Source organism: Mesoplodon mirus (genome assembly GCF_964341445.2).
Source record: "Mesoplodon mirus genome assembly, chromosome: 2".
NCBI lineage: Eukaryota > Metazoa > Chordata > Mammalia > Artiodactyla > Ziphiidae > Mesoplodon > Mesoplodon mirus.
The window spans coordinates 159,898,850-159,917,406 of NC_138977.1; the positions used below are offsets into that span (position 1 = coordinate 159,898,850).

The 18,557-nt window shown below is 52.0% G+C and overlaps 1 protein-coding gene across 2 annotated transcripts in view; it reads left to right on the forward strand.

Moving 5' to 3' along the window:
• Positions 1 to 3,028: 3,028 nt before the first annotated feature.
• CRMP1 (collapsin response mediator protein 1) overlaps positions 3,029 to 18,557 on the forward strand; it is a gene marked incomplete at both ends in the record, with an annotated part of 69,687 nt that continues 54,158 nt past the window's right edge. Inside the window, one exon of one of the 2 annotated variants that reach the window (XM_082610552.1) lies at positions 3,029 to 3,409. In XM_082610552.1, the coding sequence (XP_082466678.1) occupies positions 3,029 to 3,409 (381 nt within the window). Of the gene's footprint in view, positions 3,410 to 7,541; positions 7,630 to 18,557 lie in introns of those variants that run through there. The other variant, XM_082610553.1, reaches the window with a different exon arrangement.

Below are 18,557 nucleotides of genomic sequence, written 5' to 3' on the forward strand. Positions count from 1 at the left end.
AGGGGAAGGTGACAGCCATCCTCTGGACCAAGTGCAGTTTGCTCAGGTTTCCTGGGCTTTCCTCTATTGGCCTCTGCCAGACACTGCTCCCCTTGGTCTCCCTGCAGGCTGGTGGGTGCATTTCCTAACTCATACCCTGGATTTTTTTCCTGCCTCCCTTCTTCTGTTACACTGGGGTTACTGGTCTTGAGATGAGGAGATGTTGTAGAAAGAACTCAGACAAACCTGAGGTGGAATCCCAGCATGGTCACTTCCTGGAGGTTAACTTGAGCAGTAGGTTTAAGCTTTGTCATCCTCAGCATTCCAGCCTGGAAACGGAGGGGACAACATCTGCCAAGGGGGTTGCTGAAAGCACGATGTAATGTGTGGAAATAAGCAGTGTGTTCATAGACCCTGACCTACAGTAGGAGCTCAGTAAAAGTCAGATCCCCCTCCTCTAGAAGACAGGAGAGATGAGGAGGAAAATAAAGTCAGATGAGGAGGAAAATAAAGTCAGTGACACAGTGGGTGCCCAAGAGGTGTGTTGGATGAATGTGGAATGATTAGTTGCCCAAGGTTGCATGGAGGACAGGATTCAAACTCAAAAATCTAGTCTCTTCTAACTATGCCAGGTTCATGCTTTCTCTCCCCTTTCCCAGTGGGAGCTCTTCAGCCAGGCTTCTTGGGAGAAGGAAAATGATACTGGTTAAGATGCAGACTCTGGGACCAGACTACTGTGTTTCAATCCAAAGTGGCATCATTTACCAGCTGTGACCCTCGACAAGTTACTTATCTCCCTGAGACTCAGTTTTCTCATTTGTAAAAGGTGGCTTTTTTACGTATCTCGGTACATATCTCAAAGGTCGCTGTGAGCCTTAAAAGAGTAACTATATGTAAAAAGTCTACAATGGTCCTTGGCATGTAGTAAACTCTGTGAGTGGGAATTATTCTTATACTTTCTTGCTTTTGCACAAAGACAACTCTTTCTCTCCTCCCTCTGTGTTACTCCCTCCTAATCTTGACAACTGCCTAGCCCTTTCTCCCAATGAAAAGGGTTTTCTTGGAAAGTAGTGAGATCTCCATCACCAGCGGTATTTAAGCAAAGCTGGAGAGACAGTCTCCTCGACATGTGAGAGCAGATTCAGGCAACCAAGTATGAGGATTGACCTCAAAAGTTTCATCTAACTCAGATTCTTGGTTTCTCTGATGTTTCCATGAGTTTGGTCACCACATATAGTTTTGGAGCTTTAGAAGAAGTTTCTATGTGGTCTTCAACAGGAAATTTCCTTGCCTGGAAAGTGCTGGGAACAGTATTTCACAGGACAGATAGAAGGTTTCATTAAAAATACACTTGCACTGCACCCCAGAGTCTGGGACTCCTGGAACCAGTGAGGCCGGGTACTGAAGGGACAGTTCCCAGCACTGGAAGATGGCAGGGTGAGAGGTGGGGTGCAGCACAAGGCACTGAAGTTCCCAGCTGGGTCCCCACCCAGCCTGTTGCCACATGTCTGAACTTGCTCGAGGAGTGGGTCGGCAGCTGGTGATTCCACCCATCCAGAAAGAGCAGCTGGGACCACCATGTCCCTGAAGATGCTTAGGACTCTCTGCCTGATAATGATCAGGGAGAAATGAGCGAGGGTATCTAGGGAAGGCACATGGCACCTGGCTTTGAAGAGGGGTAGAGGGGAGCCCCAGCAGAGCGACCCCCAGGCCCCTCGCCCTTCACCCGGGCCCTAGTCAGAGGAAGCCTGGGACTCCCAGGCTGCAAGCTCCTAGCTCAGCAAGGGTACGCTGCATCAGGGGTCATGGGAAGTGACCCTGGAATGGGGAATATTTGTCTGGGTGACTGACAGGAGTGTGTGCATGTGTGTGAGATGATCTATCTCTTTGTGTGTCTTTTTCTGGAGCGTTTCTATTTAAGCTCCCGACTACCCATATTTCTGGTGTGGATTTGTGTGTGGGCGTCCTGTCAGGGTTTATGCGTGTGGAGTCATCTTGTGAGTTTGCCTTTGGCGTGAAAATCTCTTTGTTGTGTGGATGTTGCAGGCATGAGCCTCGTGTACATGTGTGTCATTGGTTCACATGCAAGCGTGTTCTTCTGTTGTCTGTCAGTGTGAATGTGGACCCAGCACATCCCTCTTTCCTTGCTGTTTCATCCTTCCTGGTGTGCAGCACTGCCCGGTACACTATGTGTCTGTTTGTCTCTTTCCTCCTTAGAATGTCAGCTCCCAGAGGGCAGAACTTGGTCTATTTTGTTCACAGTACTGTCCCCAGTGCCAACAACGTGCTAGGCACCAGCATGGCACTCAGTATAATAGTGCTGAGTGAATGAATGCAGTGTCCAGCGTGTGAGAGTCTCTCTCTGGTTGTGCAATCAATCTCAGTGTGTTGCTGTCTATGCGCTGGGTTGGGTGACTGAGAATTTCTGGTGTGTGTGTGTGTGTGTGTGTGTGTGTGTGTCTGACTAGGAGTATGTACAAGCATGTATGTGTGTGCAAAATTGTCTCTGATGTGCGTGAACGAGTCTACGTATGTCTAGGGAGCGTGTAGTGTAATCGACTCTTGTGTGTGCCAGCATGTTTGTGCAATTCTCACGTGTTTGTATGGCATAATTGTCTAGTGTGCTAGTACCAACCTGTGTGTGCCTCGGGAGCGTGTGTGTGTGCGTGCTCGCTGTTAGCAACCCTCGCTCTCCTCGCGCCCCGCGCTCAGCCTGGGGGCGGGGAGCGGAGTGGGCGGCGAGGGCACTGCGGTTCTGCTGCCCGCCCTCGGCGCTGCGGCGAGGGCTCGTCACGGTCCCTCCCCGCGCTCGCTGCGGTCCCCGCCTCCCGGTCCTTTGTAGCCTGCCGCTGCGCTCTCAGACAGCCGCCCGGAGGCCCCGCCCCCGCCCCGCCCCGCCTCGCGTCCCGCCCCGCCCCGCCCCTCCCTCCTCGGGCCGCAGTCTCGCCTGGGCAGACTCGGCCCTCACGGAACGCTGAGCTCGGCGCACAGCGGTGGCCAGGGCCGCGGGCGGGCGGGGGCGCGGGCGAGCTGCCGGCCTTGGACCGGTATGGCGGATCGGCGGCGCGCGTGGAACACGGAGGACGACCTGCCCGTGTACCTGGCGCGGCCGGGCAGCGCGGCGCAGACCCCGCGCCAGAAGTACGGCGGCATGTTCGCCGCGGTGGAGGGTGCCTACGAGAATAAGACCATCGACTTCGACGCGTACAGCGTGGGCCGCCGAGGCTCCGCGCGCACACCGCGCAGTGCTGGCCGGCTCGACGCGGTCGGCCTGCCGGGGCCCGGAGGCAGCGAGGACACGGCCAGCGACGTGAGCGATCCCTCGGGCTCGGCAGTCAGTTCGCCGGGCGAGCGCGACGAGCGACCGCCTGCGCTGCGCATCCGCTGCCCCGCGCCCCGCGACCTGCCACTCGGCCGGGACAATGGCCAGGTACCCTCGGGGCGCGCGTGGGCCGGACGGAGGGGACGGGACCCTCGGGTCGCTGGGCGTGGGGCCGCCCGAGGGCAGTGCCCGGGCAGGAGTGCTGGGGCCACTGCGGCCAGGCTTGGGAGAGCTACGGAACGCCCCTCCCCCACCCCATCATTCAGGAGGTTCGGAGAGGTTGTGCGACTCGGTCAGCGTTGGCCAGCATAGTCCGTGAGACTCCAAAGGGTCTTTCGAGATCCAGCCCCCCCGCTCCTCACTGCAGAAAGGGAGAGCGAGGTTCTGAGAAGGGAAGTAAGTTGGCTAAAACCGCCACATGGTCCCTTAAAGCGCAGAGGGACCTCTGGGTTTAATTTCATCCAAGGATCCTCATTTTCTGCTTTATGAAAAGGCAGGGAGCTCTGTTCCGCATTCATCCCTTCACTTATTCACTCACTCATGAGGAATTATAGAGCACCTACTATGTACCAGGCGCTGGGAGAGGTTCAGTGAAATGCCTGTGGTCACATGGCTTAAAGCTTAAGCTTTTCCTGAGTGCTCCCTCTGTATTTTCCGGGGGAAGGATTTGGTTAAAGATTTAGATCGTGGGGCAGACAGAACTGGAAACCGCTAGCCGCAATCACCGACATCTTCAGAGGATGCTCCCGAGTCCCACAGCACAACGCCTGTGTGCTCACTTCACAGAGCAAGTTGGAGGCAGAGAGGGGGTTTGAACCGGGGTCAGTGGCTTCCTAGACTTGGAGGTTTCCCCCCACGAAAGTGGGGAAACATCAGGGAGAGGGAACGCCGGGCCATGGGCCCTATGGCTCATCTCTCTTCAGCTGGGGTCGCCAATGCATTGGGGGAAGATGGATAGACGACCCAGCTTTGGGATATATGGGTGAGGTGCTTGGAAAACGGAAGTTGGAGCACACGAGGGCCGACGAGCTGTAGCCTTACCCCAGAACTCCATGTCTGAGCACTGCTCAGGCCCCAGGCCCCTGATAGGTGCTGGGTTCCCTGTTAGTACTCCGGCCCCACCCTAGGCCAGGGTGGGTGACAAATTCATTGTGAAAATTAAATCAGTTAATGCCGCTAGGTAGTGAGCATACAATAAGTGTTCGTTGTTTATTATGAGTTTGATCCTTATCATCATTTTTATTAACCCTTCTCCCCTTAAATGCTCTGAGAGGCATACAGTGAGCCCGGAGGAGGCAGAGCTTGATCTGGACAGAAATCTGGGAGGGCTTCCTGGAGGAGTGGGAGGTGGGGGCTGGGCTGGCCTGTGGCTGCTACGACCCAATAGTGGGTCTCCTCCTGCCCCCACCCCCACGCCCCGGGTCTTCAGTCTTCGTAGCTCGGGAACTCTCCGTGGTCCTGAATCCTGAGCCTCGCGAGATGAAGGTCTACAGTGAGGGTGTGTGTGTGGGGGGGGGCAAGGAATGGAGATATCGAGAGGGTCCCGTCTCCTTGTCCCTATCCTTTCTATATCTTGCCCTGCCCACCTCCTTCCCTAGTGTCCGACCTCACTTGGGATCCAGGCTTCACAGCCCGAGCGGGAGGCTTCAGGGCCGCGGACCAAGAAGCCGGGGCCAATACCGGAGAATCCTAGTTTCCAGTCAAGGCTCTGCGTCCTCTTGAGCCTCAGCTTCTTCATCTGTGAAATGGGGGTGGTATCTCCCAGCCTCCCTCAAGGCGTGGTGGAGTATCAGGGAGGCGGGAGAGCTTTGTGCACGGCCGGGAGCTGTGGAAGAGCGTCCCTGATGGAGCTGCAGTCAATGTCACCAAAGCCAGCATCGCCCCTGGGCTCTGTCTGGGACGGCTCCTCAGCCGCGCCTCGGCCCTTGGGGACGCTGATCCCTTCACCTCTCCCACTCCTCTTTCTTCTCCCCCTCTAGCCTTCTCCCCTTTCTCCATGGCTTCTCGGGTACTGGACAAAAGGCAGCGCCTCCGGCGCGCCAAGGGCTCCAGGAGCACGCGAGGTTCGGGACTGTGGAGCCTAGGTGCTCGCGGTCTCCCTGGGGGAGAGAGTTTTACTTTCTGCGGACCGAGCAGCCACGGGGTTCGGGTTCGGGGGCCGGCGGGCCTCGCTGCTCCTGAGCTTTGCAGAGGGTGCCGGGGCCCTTCCCCCCCACCCGTAAAGCTCTTTCCCGGGGAGGGAGGAGGGGTTTCTGCGGCGCAGGCGCAGCGTCTGCCGAGGCCCAAGGCTGTGCAACTGCGGCGCTTTGTACCCGGGAAGTCCACTTGGGAGCGGTGGTCTGTTTGGCCAATAGCAGACGCGTGCCCCTCCCCCGATACGCAGGAGGTCTCCTCTCCAATCCTGGAGCTTCCCCTGCCCAGACTGAAGCCTGGGAGGGGCCCTGGTTCCTGGAACCTAGCCCTTAGCAACGCTGAGGAAGGGGATGTAGAGTCAGAGAGAGGGAGACCTGCAATTTCCGGTCAGCAACAAGAATTTAGGACCCAACTCAGAGCCAAGACTGAGCTCTAGACAAGTTGTGCAGGAACCTGGCTTCCAGATACTGCTCTGCTGCAGCTAACATGCTTTGTATCTAAGATTTCATTCTATCTCTGTAAGCCTCAATTTCGCACCTGTGAAATGGGAAACTTATGGCCTAGTGTTCCTGGAATACTAAACCGTTTCTATTTTGTGAACATACAACCGTATCCCCACTTTAAGGCCCAGGCATCTCTGGCCTTCTGTCCTGGACTGGAGGACTGGCCTCCAGGTGGCAGTGGAGGTAAAGGCTTCAGGCCCTAACCTGAGTGGTGGGAGCTTTACCAGGCCTGGCACCCCTCCCTCTGGTGGCAGCTGGAAGTAAAGAAGGTGGGGTCTTTTTACCGAGCCTGTGGGTTTGGCTTTTATAGGCAGAAAGTAGAAGGTTGGCATTTTAATCTGACTGGATTTGGGAGGCACCTGTCTAGCCCTATGGGGGCTTGCTAGGGCTCCCCCCTTTCTCCCTCTTGCCTCTTTCCTCTTCTGTCAAGAAGTTCATCAAGCTAACCCAGGACTCCTGCCCACCTCTCCCCAAAGCAACACCTGGATTATAGGTGCTGGGGCTGGTGTCCACTCTCCACTGGGAACCAGGACATCCTTTCCCCCCTCCGGACCGCTAGCCTGTCCTGGGGGCTCTGGGCTCCTTAGTGCCAATGGTCTGGCTCTGCAATCAGCAATCACTGTCTGGTAGACAAGGCTCTGGGGATAAGCCGGTGGCCCCAGTGGCAGGGGGCCGTGTGATGAAAGAGGGGCTGCAGGCGGTAGAGCAGGTCAGTCACTAATTAGGGCTTTGTCTCTGGGGTCCCTGCTGCAGGGAGGGAGGGAGGCTGGTTCAATGATGGGGGTGGGAGGAGTGGCAGAGAAAGGTTTTATGGAGAAGCCCTAGGAGGTGAGTCTGGGAGAATAGATAGGCTTCTGTCTGAGGTAAGATATTCAGAGAGGACACAGTTTGAATAAAGGCTTGGACTTGGGGCTGGAGATGTGCTCCGTCTATTAAGGGAGTGGCGCAGCGGAGGGACTAACGCAGGCTGTGGAACGAGAGGCCTGGGCTGGATCCTGGAGGGCCTCGAGGGCACCAGCAGCCGGGCCGGGTTCTGGGCGCCCGGCCCACACTCCCTCCCCCACGCAGATGTTCGGGGAGGCCTGCAGATGCACTGCTGCACACCTGTGGCGCTGCCACGGCCTCTGCCTGCGCACCCGAAGTTCATCTCTGGCTTTTAAAGGAGCCCTGAAAACCAGACCTACCCAATCCGAGAGCGAGGCCGGGGCCCAGCAGAGGGCGTGTGCGCGGGGTGGGGGTCGGAGGGGCTGGGCGGTTGGGGAGGGGGCGGGGGGCGGAGTGGGGGGGGGGATCTGAGGGGAAGCGCTTCCTGGTTCGAGCAGAGAGGGGCGAATCGGGCTCGGCTCCGCGCCGCCGGGAGGAGCTGTCTGTCTGCAGCCCCCTCCTCCCGCCCTCGCCTCTCCCTCCTCCTCCCGCCCTCCTCGCGGAGCCGGGCGGTGCTGGCAGCCGGAGCGGCAGCGGCGGCGGGCGGGCCGAGCAGCCGGGGCAGCCGGGCGCGTGGGCAGCCGCGGGCGCCGAGCCTCCGTCCCTCTCTTCACTGAGCCCGGGCCTTTGTCACCGCGCCCGCGGGGAGCGGGACCGAGAGAGAGCCAGACCGGGCGAAAGCCAGCCCCACAGGTCCACCGGCCGGGCGGAGGGCGCCAGAGGGGGGCCATGTCTTACCAGGGCAAGAAGAGCATTCCGCATATCACGGTAAGCTGGGCCCCCGCCCTGGCCCCGCCGCTCTTGGCAAGGTGGTGGTGGTCGCCGCCGGGGTCGGGATCCGCTGGGGGACCTAACGGGCGGCCCCCGAGGGGCTTCCTGCGTCGCGGCGGGTGGGGCGGGGCCGGTCTCGGCCTTGCAGCCTCCACCCCCCAGCCGCTGGGGACAATGGGGGGGAGGGCAGGCCGGCGTGGCGTGGCGGGGCGGGAGTCTCGCGTCCCTCTCCCCGCGGGCTTGCAGCGGATGGCATGGACCCGGAGGATGCGGAGCTGAACAAAAGAGGGAGGGGCGCGGTGTCCGAACCCCCTCCCTCCGGCCCTGGAGCTGAGCCTCCGGCGGGCGGCCTTTGCACAGTCTAGCTGTTGCATCTCGCGGCAGCGTTTCTTCCCCGCCAGAGTAAGGAAAATGATCGACCACCGCCCCTCCCCCCTTCCCCCCCACTCCCCGCCCAAACCGATGAAGTGGAAGTCTGGACCTAGAGGCAGCGCCATGATGGAGGAGCCCCTCCCATTCCTCACTGCAGCTAAAAATAACCTGATGGGGCGGCCCTGGCGGCTGTGTCCCGGCAAGGGTTAACACTGGGGGGTGGGAATGGTGGCGGTGGCTGAGCAGCCCTCGGTGTCCCTGGGTGTGGCCAGAAACAAAGGATCCCTGGTCTTTATGCTTTGTCTCAGGGTGGGGAGCTGAGGACACAGCGGGTCCAGAGACCTGGCCTCCACCCCATTCCCTGCCTGGCACCAGAGTTGAACCAAACCATTCCTGAGGGCTGTAGACCACAGGTGCTGGTGAAACCCATGGGCGTTGGGTGGCTGATATCTGAGCAGCCAGGTGCTGGAAGGCATGATGGAATCCTCCAGGGCAATGCTTGAGGTTTGAGGGCAGGAGACCTAGCATCCTCCTTTATCCAGAATCCAGGCTCAGGGGTGGTCCCAGAACACCTTGGAGAGGGCAGCCTTGGGTAGGGGTGAAGAAGCTGACATTTCCCACTTGCCTGCCCAGTGTATTGTGGATCTTGTTTTCTTGAACCTTCTCGATAAATCTTTCGATGGAGGCATTGTCCACGTAAAGTTCTCAGAGGCTGGAGCACTGGTTGGGGGCGCAACTGAGAGGAAGGTTGGGAAAGAACTGGGACCCCTTGCCTCGCCGGAACAGCCCTGCATTCTGCCCAACTCTGGATTGAGTCTCAGCAAACTCCTCTTCCGCCCAGCTTCAGGTCTTGTCAGCAGACCTTTGCTGAGTTACCATCCAGAGATGTGCCCCCTGAGGGTGGGGACCACCTCTTGCCCATCCCTAATCCTTGCCCTCTGAGACACAGCCGTATAAGTGACCAATCCCTTAACACTGTAGTCAGCTAAGAATCAGTGGAAGGGATGTGGTTGCCCTGGGCTAGGCAGTGTGGGAGGAACGAACTGGATATTTGCATGAGCCAGTCCGGGCTTTCCTACTCTCCAACCCTGACCCCAGGGGAACTGAGGCAGGAGATGGAGGTAGAGGGGATGTAGTGACTGATGAGTCAGGAACCTGGGGTACCTTTGTGGCTATTGCCCATAGCAGGTCTGTGCCCCATTCAGGATCCCGGTTTCCAAGAAGCATGTTTAGCCAGATGGTCTTTGAGGCAGGAGTATGGGAACAGTGCCTCCGGAGTTGCGTAGTTCTGCCTGCACAGCCGCAGCGGTCACCCTGCCTGCAGGCTGTGGCCCTCTGGAGTGGAGATAAGCTGCCCAGGCTTTTGCAGCAGACAGATCTGGGTGTGCCTCCCTACTCTGCCTCCTTTCTGAGCCTCCGTGCTCTTCTATCCAAAGTGGGCTTAGCACTGGCCATTTCACAGGACCCTTGAGCATCTGAGAGGACACTGGCGAAGTGCTTAGTGTTTTGTAGGCACACAGTAAGGGCTTCAGAACTGCTGGCTGATCCCGCTGCTTTAGTCCTTTGTGCGAAGCAGGTAGTCAACTCGTGTGTAAAAGAGAATCACATGGGGGCTTCCCTGGTGGCGCAGTGTTTGAGAGTCCGCCTGCCGATGCAGGGGACACGGGTTCGTGCCCCGGTCCGGGAAGATCCCACATGCCGCGGAGCGGCTGGGCCCGTGAGCCATGGCCGCTGAGCCTGTGCGTCCCAGAGCCTGTGCTCCGCAACGGGTGAGGCCACAACAATGAGAGGCCCGCATACCGCAAAAAAAAAAAAAAAAAGAGAATCACATGGAGTGGATCCCACAGCTTCAATAGCATGGGGAAGAGAGATGCTGAAAATGCCCCTTATTTCCTGGGAAAGCTGTCCTTGATGAAACATTTGTGTTTAATTTGGCCCACATAGTCCACTCCAGCTAGAAAAATGTGTGGTTTAAAGGAGAAGCCAGAGAGGATGGACTTGGATGGAGCTCCTTTGTAGGACCCACAGCTTCCTGAGGACCTTTTGCTGATAATGTACGTGGTCTGACAGGAACCAGAATGCCATTAAATGAATGGATAGGCATTGTGGCTTTCCTTAACCTGTTCAATCAATAAAACTCATTTGGTAAGTTAATAATAAGCACTGGTCTGTGCCTGCCACTGTCTGGGCGCTAAGGAAAGTGGGCATGAGATGGGCATGCCCTTTGCCTTCACAGGGTTTAGTAAAGACTGACATTTCAGCCTGAAATAGCAACAAAATGTTGGTGGGGGGATGTTATAAGGGGACGTACAGGAGGCTGAGGAGACCACAGCAGGGACACCCAGCCTAGTCCTGGTGGGTGAGGAGGGAGGGGTTCTGTGGCAAAAGAGTGTGGCCCGTTGGAGAAACTGAAGGAAAGTCAGCATTGCAGGAGCCCGACCTCTGTGACCAAGTGTGGCTTCCCTGTGCAGTTAGAGCAAATCCTGGAGACGGTTAAGACGTTTTTGGCAGCCACGGTATGTGTGGCCTGTGGAGGGACCCAGGGGGGCTTAAAAAAGGACCAAGATACAGCTGTCAGCTGCATCTCCAGGTCCCCACCTGCTTGATGTTGGGTCACTGTGCTCCTGTGAGCCTCAGCTTGCTCATCTGAACAAAGGGGTTAAGGTCTCAGATTCAGCAGTGAAATTAGAGATAGGAGAGAGAGTATGTGAGCAGAGGAAGAAAAGGGACACTCCAGACAGGGCACAGTGTGGACAAAGGCAGGGGCACGGCTGAATCACAAAAATGCTGTACTCGTGTTGACTATGATGTCTTTTCCTCTTTTCTCTGCCTCAGCCTTTTTCTGAGATGCTAGAGTAGCCTGCTAGAGAAGAGGGAAAAAGCCAAAACACTTGGCTTCAGCCCCCAAAGATTGTTTAGAACATTAATAAAGCTCTCTTTCTTGTGTGGCTTTTTTTCAAAAATTAATGGCATAGCCGGGATTAATTTAGTTAAAATGGTTTTTCGGTGCCCACTGCGGTGGTTAAGTGAGTAGGGGCATCCTGGGCGTGGCTCTGAGCAAACAAAGGCACAGGGCTCGTGGCCCTGCAGAAGCAGCTCTCCCAACAGAGCCACTGAAGGGGGAGGCAGGAGTGTCCACCACCATGGTTATGAAGTATTGTTATTACAGATAAGACATCATGAGTTTGCAGACCATTACAGCATTCAAAAGGATTTCCGCGATCTTTCATTGGGTTTTCAGAACAGTCCTGTGAGGAAGGCAGCCTGTTTCCCAAAGAGTAAACTGAGGATTATAGAGACTTGGAAGCTTCTTCAATGGCTTGTGGAGGAATGAAGAGGTCCCGTTCAAGCAGGGAGGGTAGATGGGCTGGTCTGCCTGGTAAGATAGTCACTGTCTGATTGAAATCTGTGTGTTTGTGTGTGTCTGTGTGTCTCTGTGTGTGTGTGTGTCTGTGTGTGTTAGATCAAACAGTAAAACAGTAGAGATGAGCAGAGAAGAAAGAGATTATTAAATAAAAATTACATCAGACTGAATTAGTTATTCTAATGGACAAATATGCAAAAAACTTGCTTCTTAATGAGGATAGCATTCAGCCTACCTTATAAGTATTTAGTTTATCTCATTGCCTTTTTATGCAAAGGACTTGAGATGCCTAGAGTGATTTATCCTGCATATAGTGAAATCAGAGGGAAGTAGAATAGCAAGACTGAGGCTCAAGGAAAAGCAGAGACCAAACCTGCCAGTGATTTGGACCACTGGGGGTGTGCTTCTGGACATATGGTCCTGATTCAGAGCTTCTGTCATCCAGGGCAGAGAAGCAGACATTCTCAGTTAGGTCAAGTTCATGATCAGACAGGAAGAAGTGGGCCATTCTCTTTGGGGAAGAATTATTTTAAATTACATTCTTAAAAAGTGTTTGTGAGCATACAAGTGATACTGAGTTGTGACATCTTCCATAACATAACGATACCAACTTAGCCCTCATTGCCTGTGTCTTGTAATGAACTTGGCCAAGACTGAATACACAGGATAATGACATATGTGAATGTACCAGGCACATAGTAAGTGGCTAACAGATAGACGATAGTTCCCTTCCCCGAACTCAGGCTCTCTTTGAGGAGATGAAAATTCAAAATGGCAGGTAATCAACGACTGTTAACTGCATATCTTAACTGTTTTGTTCCTTGAACTGTGCAAGGTGTCATGAGCAGTTAAAAAATACGTATTTCATGATCCTGACCTTTCCATCTAAGTGAAAAATTGCACATACGTGGAACGACTTAAAAATGACCAAAGGGTAAGTGTGGAATAGAGCACAGGTGTTAGAGAAGTTCAGGGAAGGGAGGGCTCAGCATTGGCAGAAGCAATAAGAGGTGCCCTCTTGGGGCTTAGGGGATGGCATGAGCTAGGTGTTGAGGGATTTGATCGGTGGAGACAAAGGAAGAGCATGCAAGGCAGGTGGAACAGCAGGGTCAAGACCTGGGCTGGTGAATGAATGTTGTCACAAGAGAATGAAGAGTTTTACATAGCTAAATCCAAGGGTGAGGATCTTGAAATAAATTTGAATGGCTGGGGGATTGGGGAATTCTACAAGGCTTTAGAAGTCAGGCAGAATGCACCCAAAGTGATGGAAATAGCCCATGGGTTCTAAGTCTGGCTTAAATGCATATGGGGTATTTGATCTTGGACAAGTCAGTTCTCTAGGCCTCAGGTTCCTTTTCTTTACAGAGTTAGATTAGATAATTCAGCTCCTAGTTATAGGATATTCTGACTTTATTCTGTGGGTAATAGGAAGCCTCTGGAAGTTCTTGAACTGGGAGGATGGTATAATGAAGGCAACATGGAAGAATGTGGATTCTGAAGCCAGACTATTTGGATTTGAATCCTAGCTGCTCCATTTACTTGCTGTGTAATTTTGGCATATCACTTATTTTCTCTATGCAGCAATTTTCTAATTTGTAAAATGGTAATAATAGTAATACTCCATAGGGTTTTTTTTTCCTTGAGAATTAAATGACTTAATATATGTGAGATATTTAGAATAGTACCTGCACATAGTATATGCTCTATGGGTTAGCGGTTATTATTCTTACTGCAAGATGGTGTATTAGTTAGCTTTGTTCCATAGCCAACAGTCCAAAGTCTCAGTGGTTTTCAGCAACATACATTTATTTCTTGCTCCTGTTACATGAGGACCTGGATTGGCTGTAGCTTTGCCCCTGGCTCTTGCGAACAATGGGTCTGCCCCTTGTATCTCCTCACCTTGAGACACAGGCTGAAGGAGCAGAGGCTTGAAGCACAAATGCCTTTAAGAAGTCCTGCTCAGCTATGGCACATTTCGTATCTGCTCATAACCATTGGCCAAAGCAAGTTGCATAATCAAGGCCTAAACTGATGGTGAAGAGCCCAGCATTAGTCTTTCTGGAGCAGATATGAGGATTAAATGTGAACATCGTGGCCCATTAGAGATGCTAATAAACACCTGTTGGAACTGATAACGAGGTGGTCAGGAAGTTTAAGGGGTGAGTTTGAAAGAAAGGGCCTGCATCGTTTCCTAGGCTGAATTAGAGTTAGGAATGATCACCAAATTGAGGCGTCTCACTGGGCAATTAGAAACACAGAACGGCATGGGGGTGAGAGGCAAGGCCCAGAGATAGAGAGTAAGGACCCATGTACAAGAGGCACTGGTGGAAGATAGGAAAATGCAAGATATTCCAGCAACCAGTGGTTCTCAGCCCATGTGCTGTGAGCACAGTGATGTACTGAAAAAATCCTGTGTAGATGTGCTGCTAAATTTTGATTAGCATTTAAAGTTTATGTTTACTACAACCAAGTTTACAAATTGTTCTAGTAACATCTATCAGGTGGATCCCTGAGCACTCACAAACGGAACAGTATGGAATAGTGTCTAATTTTTTTGTGAGGAAAAGGAAGCTCTTGTAATGGAAAGGGGACATCAGAAGACTTTGCCCCTTGAGCATATAAGAGAACAGGGTCAGGGCAGTGGACAGTGCAGTGCCATGGTGCTGAAGAGTAAGCAAGTTCAATTAAGGAGACACTAAAGGCCCCCTGATATGGACACAGTCACACTGTAGTTGGGATGACATGGTAGTGATTGCTGCTGACTCATTTGGTGGTGTTTTATGTCTTTAATCCCTTCAAGACTGCTGCAAATTTTTATACCATTTGTAACTATGTCCTGAACACAGAAAGTTTGAGATTCATTGCCATAGAGAGATGCAAAGACCAAATCCTAACTTTCCTCTTAGTGAGAAAAGACAACTCTGAATTGGTGGTTTAGGAAATGGAATGGGATCTAGGATACTTCACAGAGAGGCTGGTCTAAAAAACAAGAGTAAACAGGTAAAAGGAGGGAAGTGATGGCTATGGACATATGAAGTTTCAGCTTCCTACTCCTTCCTTGGGCCTGTGCCCCAGGTGCACTCCCACTTGGGTAACTTTGGTTTGTCCACTTGACTGTGCACACTTGGAGGATTGGAACAACATCTCCTTTTCCTCAGCATCTCCTCAGGAGCACTCTTATGCATTGGTGACTCATAGCAGGGACTCCATATTCTGTGAGTGGATGAATAAAAACTAGATTGCAAGCTGTGCATCTTTGCTGAGTGAGGTCTTAAGACACTCTTGCATTTGACCTTAACAAATGTCCTATCCATGGATTTAGCATTTAGGTAGTTACCATCCAGAAGGAGATGAGGGTGGCATGAAGGGTTTCTGGAGGTAAAAAATAAAGACTTCCCAAGTGGAACTTTGGCAGTGGGGAGAAGGCAGGTCTGGCATATTAATGGGCTTCACTGCATTTCACACTGAAAGCAAGCTTTTACAAGAGGAATCTTCCATATATATATGTTGAATCATTAAAGTACACATTTCCCCAGGGTCTTGACTGAATAACTGCTTGGTGTTAGAACTTAGGGTCAATTCCATGGGAAAACTCCACGGTTCTGGTGCAGAATTGCATAAAGCAAAGAGGTGGCTGTTCGAGATTTTGTACCTGTCCCCAAATTATGCTGCCATGTACTTTATCAGACCATATTCATAGCCCCTTAGGGATTAAATCCGAAGTAAATATTTGACTTATACAACCTCAAAGTTGAAAGGAACCTTTTAAATTATGTAAATTTTTCTGTGTTTGTGCATTTGAGGCGGCAGAAAGGAGTGTCCATTGCTTCTTCCCCACCCCCAGTCTCCCCTCTAGTGTAGGAATTGCAGGTACCCTCTCCTTGCCCACCTCCAGTGGCAGGGAAATCACCACTTTACACAGCAGCCTGCTTTACTCTTGGACAGCTCTGTTGTTGGAAAGTCTTTTGTATGTAGAGGGAGAGTGAGTCTACCTTTTTTTTTCTTTCTTTTTTTTTTTTTTTTTTTTTGCGGTACGCAGGAGTCTCACTGTTGTGGCCTCTCCCATGGGGGAGCACAGGCTCCGGACGCACAGGCTCAGCGGCCATGGCTCACGGGCCCAGCCGCTCCACGGCATGTGGGATCCTCCCGGACCGGGGCACGAACCCACGTCCCCTGCATCGGCAGGCGGACTCTCAACCACTGCGCCACCAGGGAAGCTCTGGAGAGTCTACCTTTTGCCCTCAGAATTTTTCACAGGTTTCTTCCTCTTCCACACTGAGTTTCCTAGAGGCTCTGGACGATATTTCTCAGTTACTTAGGACCTTCTATTTTCCAAAATAGCCCCAGTTCTTTACTGCAATTTCCAAGTACAGTGTTTGGATTTTTCTCTCTTTTTTTCTCTTTTTTCCCTTTCTTTTCTGCTTTTTTTTTTTCTTTTTGCTGTCCTTTATTTTGGAGCATGTAGAACAAAATGGATCCAAAATAAAACTTGAATTATTGGGCACCTTTTAAACTGGTTTAAATACTTTCTGGGTCCATAGACTCCTTTGAGAAACTGATAAAAGCAATGGAAACTTTTCCCTGCTTCCTCAAATGCACAGACACAGAACATTCAGCATAGAGCATTGGGCTGCATAGGCTGGTATTCATTGTGTCGTGAGCTTTTACTTATCTTAAGTAATACTGTGAGTTGGGTACTTTGATTAGCTCCACTAATAGGAAAAAAAAAAAAACAACAACAACTGAAACACAGAGATTAAGTTATTGCCACAGGTCACCCAGCTAAGAAGCTGTGTGGGAACAAGCTGTAGTCTCTGGGGTGAAGGATCTCATAGTCCCATGCGGGAAATGGACATATAAAAATGAGCCAAAAGATGAAGTTCTGTGCAGTTGTGAAACAATGCTAATAAGGGTGCAAGCCTTACACTTTAGGAACTCCAGGAGGTAAGCACATGTTCCTGGAAGCAGGACACTGCCCCTGACAAGGTGAGTTGGAAATCAATGGGCAGAGCAGGTGTGGCAAGAAATCCAGGTAGCAGATGCCACAGACAAAGGCACGAGGTGTGAAAGTGCAGCTCAGAGAGCCAGAATATAGTGTGAGTATACAAGTATAGCACAAGGCCAGGAGAGGGCAGGGGTCAGGCCAGAAAGAGCCTGGGAGGGCATACTTTGTCCTACGTGTGAGGACAAGCTGGTGAAGGGTTTAAGGAGAGGCACGACATAGTTGCATTTGTGACCAGAAAGGTCCCTGGCTGTCGTGTGGAGGGGACAAGGCAGGCAGCAGGGAGACAGGTGGGGAGGGCTGACCTGGAGCAGGTGCTATGGGAGGTGGAAATCAGCAGTGGGGTATGAGGACACTTCTGGAGCAGATGCAACAAGATCTACAAAAGAGTGGAGTTTGGGGTGTGAGAGGTTAGAGAGAAGCTTAAGATGGAACTGGGCATTTGAATGAGATTTATCTCCCCACAATGGTAAGACTTTAAAAATCAGGCACTAAGCTCTGTCCACGCATTAATTCATTTAACTTTCAAAACCACTCTCTGCATTAGAGGTGGAACACTGAAGCACAGAGAGGTAAACGTGCCTAAGGCACAAGGGTAGTAAGTGTGGGACCCGATTAGAACTCAGGCGTTCTGACGTCTACTGCCATGTCCTTAACCAGCAGAAGACAGCGCTGCCTCTTTGTTAAATGAGTACTGAATGAGATAATAGTTGTAGAAGCATCTGGCTTACAGGAGGCGTTGTCAGTGTTTATCAGGTGAACAGGGCTCTGCCTTTAATGTCTTAATACTGGAGAGCCCTTTCCAACTTCCAGAGCCCTTTAATCTGCCTTACTCCCTTTTGGCCACAGTTGCAACAATCCTGTCAGAAGGACCGGTGAGGTTCATGGCATTGGGAATGGACTTCAGATGTATGGTCTATTCCTGCTTATTCCCATTTTTCAAAGGAAGGAACTGAGGCTCAGACATCTTAACTAGGTAGAGTGAGGAGAACACCGGGATAACTACCACGGGACGCTGGGCTGTCACTTTGTTGGTACCAGGTGGTACTAGGTTCATGTCTGACTCCACCATCTCCTGGCTGTGTGACCTTGAGCAAAATCACTTCCCTTCTCTGAGTTTCCTTATTTGTAGCCATAATACCCACTTCTTAAGGTGACTTCAGAATTAAAAATGAAAACCCATGTAATGCAGAACTGATACTTAGTGTGTACTCAGGAATATGGTTTTCTTGAAGGCAAAGGATTTCTGTTCAGATTGCTTTATATAAGGTAAAAGGCAGATACGAAAAAATGCAGAAATGGGTCTACACATACATACAGATTTAGCTAGCATCATCCTTCTATAGGGAGCCTGAAGACCTTGCCCACTCCTGGGGTCATGATAGAGGTGTGTTATTTTAACGCCAGATACACCATCAGGGAATATTTCCTGAATGTCTGTCAGGTACAATGGAGCGTGAAATCTCGCTGTTAAAATTGCAGTTGTCATGGAAATGGGCCTGAGCTCACAGAAAAGGCCTGCAATCCATGGGGACCGCCTGTATTTCTGATTCATGAAGGAGGAAAATGCCACTGTGTCCCTGACCCATGCGGGTGGGAACAAATGTGTGCTCGTTATATTCAATCTCAGGCCTGTTGCCACTTCCAGGGTTGCTTTCCTGAAAAGTGTGGCAAAGCACCACCGGCTGACAGGCTGTCCCCTGAGGCAAAACCAAAGGCAAATGGGCTGGGTTTCTGTGGATAAATATGAGTGTGCAGCTGCACTGTAGGCAGCACTTGCCACTGCAAGGAGGCTGGTTGGGCGATCTGTGAGGGGAGCCAGGGAGGAAGGGGGCTCTGGTCATTAAAGGTAGGAACAGAGTCCTGGGTTTATGAAGTATTTGAGGTGGAAAATCTCTCAGACAGCAATCACTGTGGCTGTGACTCCCAGCACAGAATTTGGATGGTGTATCAATTCACTTTGATGCAATAATGCCACGTAACAAACAACCCTGTAATTCTGTGGCTTACGATAACAAATAGTTGTTGTTCACAGGTCTGTGGGTGGCAGAGGCTTAGGAGGGCTTAGCTAGATTTATCTTCAGGCTTCTTCTTGGTTCAGGCATGCTCCTCATAGCATCTCATTCTGGGACTCAGACTGAAGGAGACACCATTCCTTGGGTCCTGTGGTTTTCATGGTGGAGGATG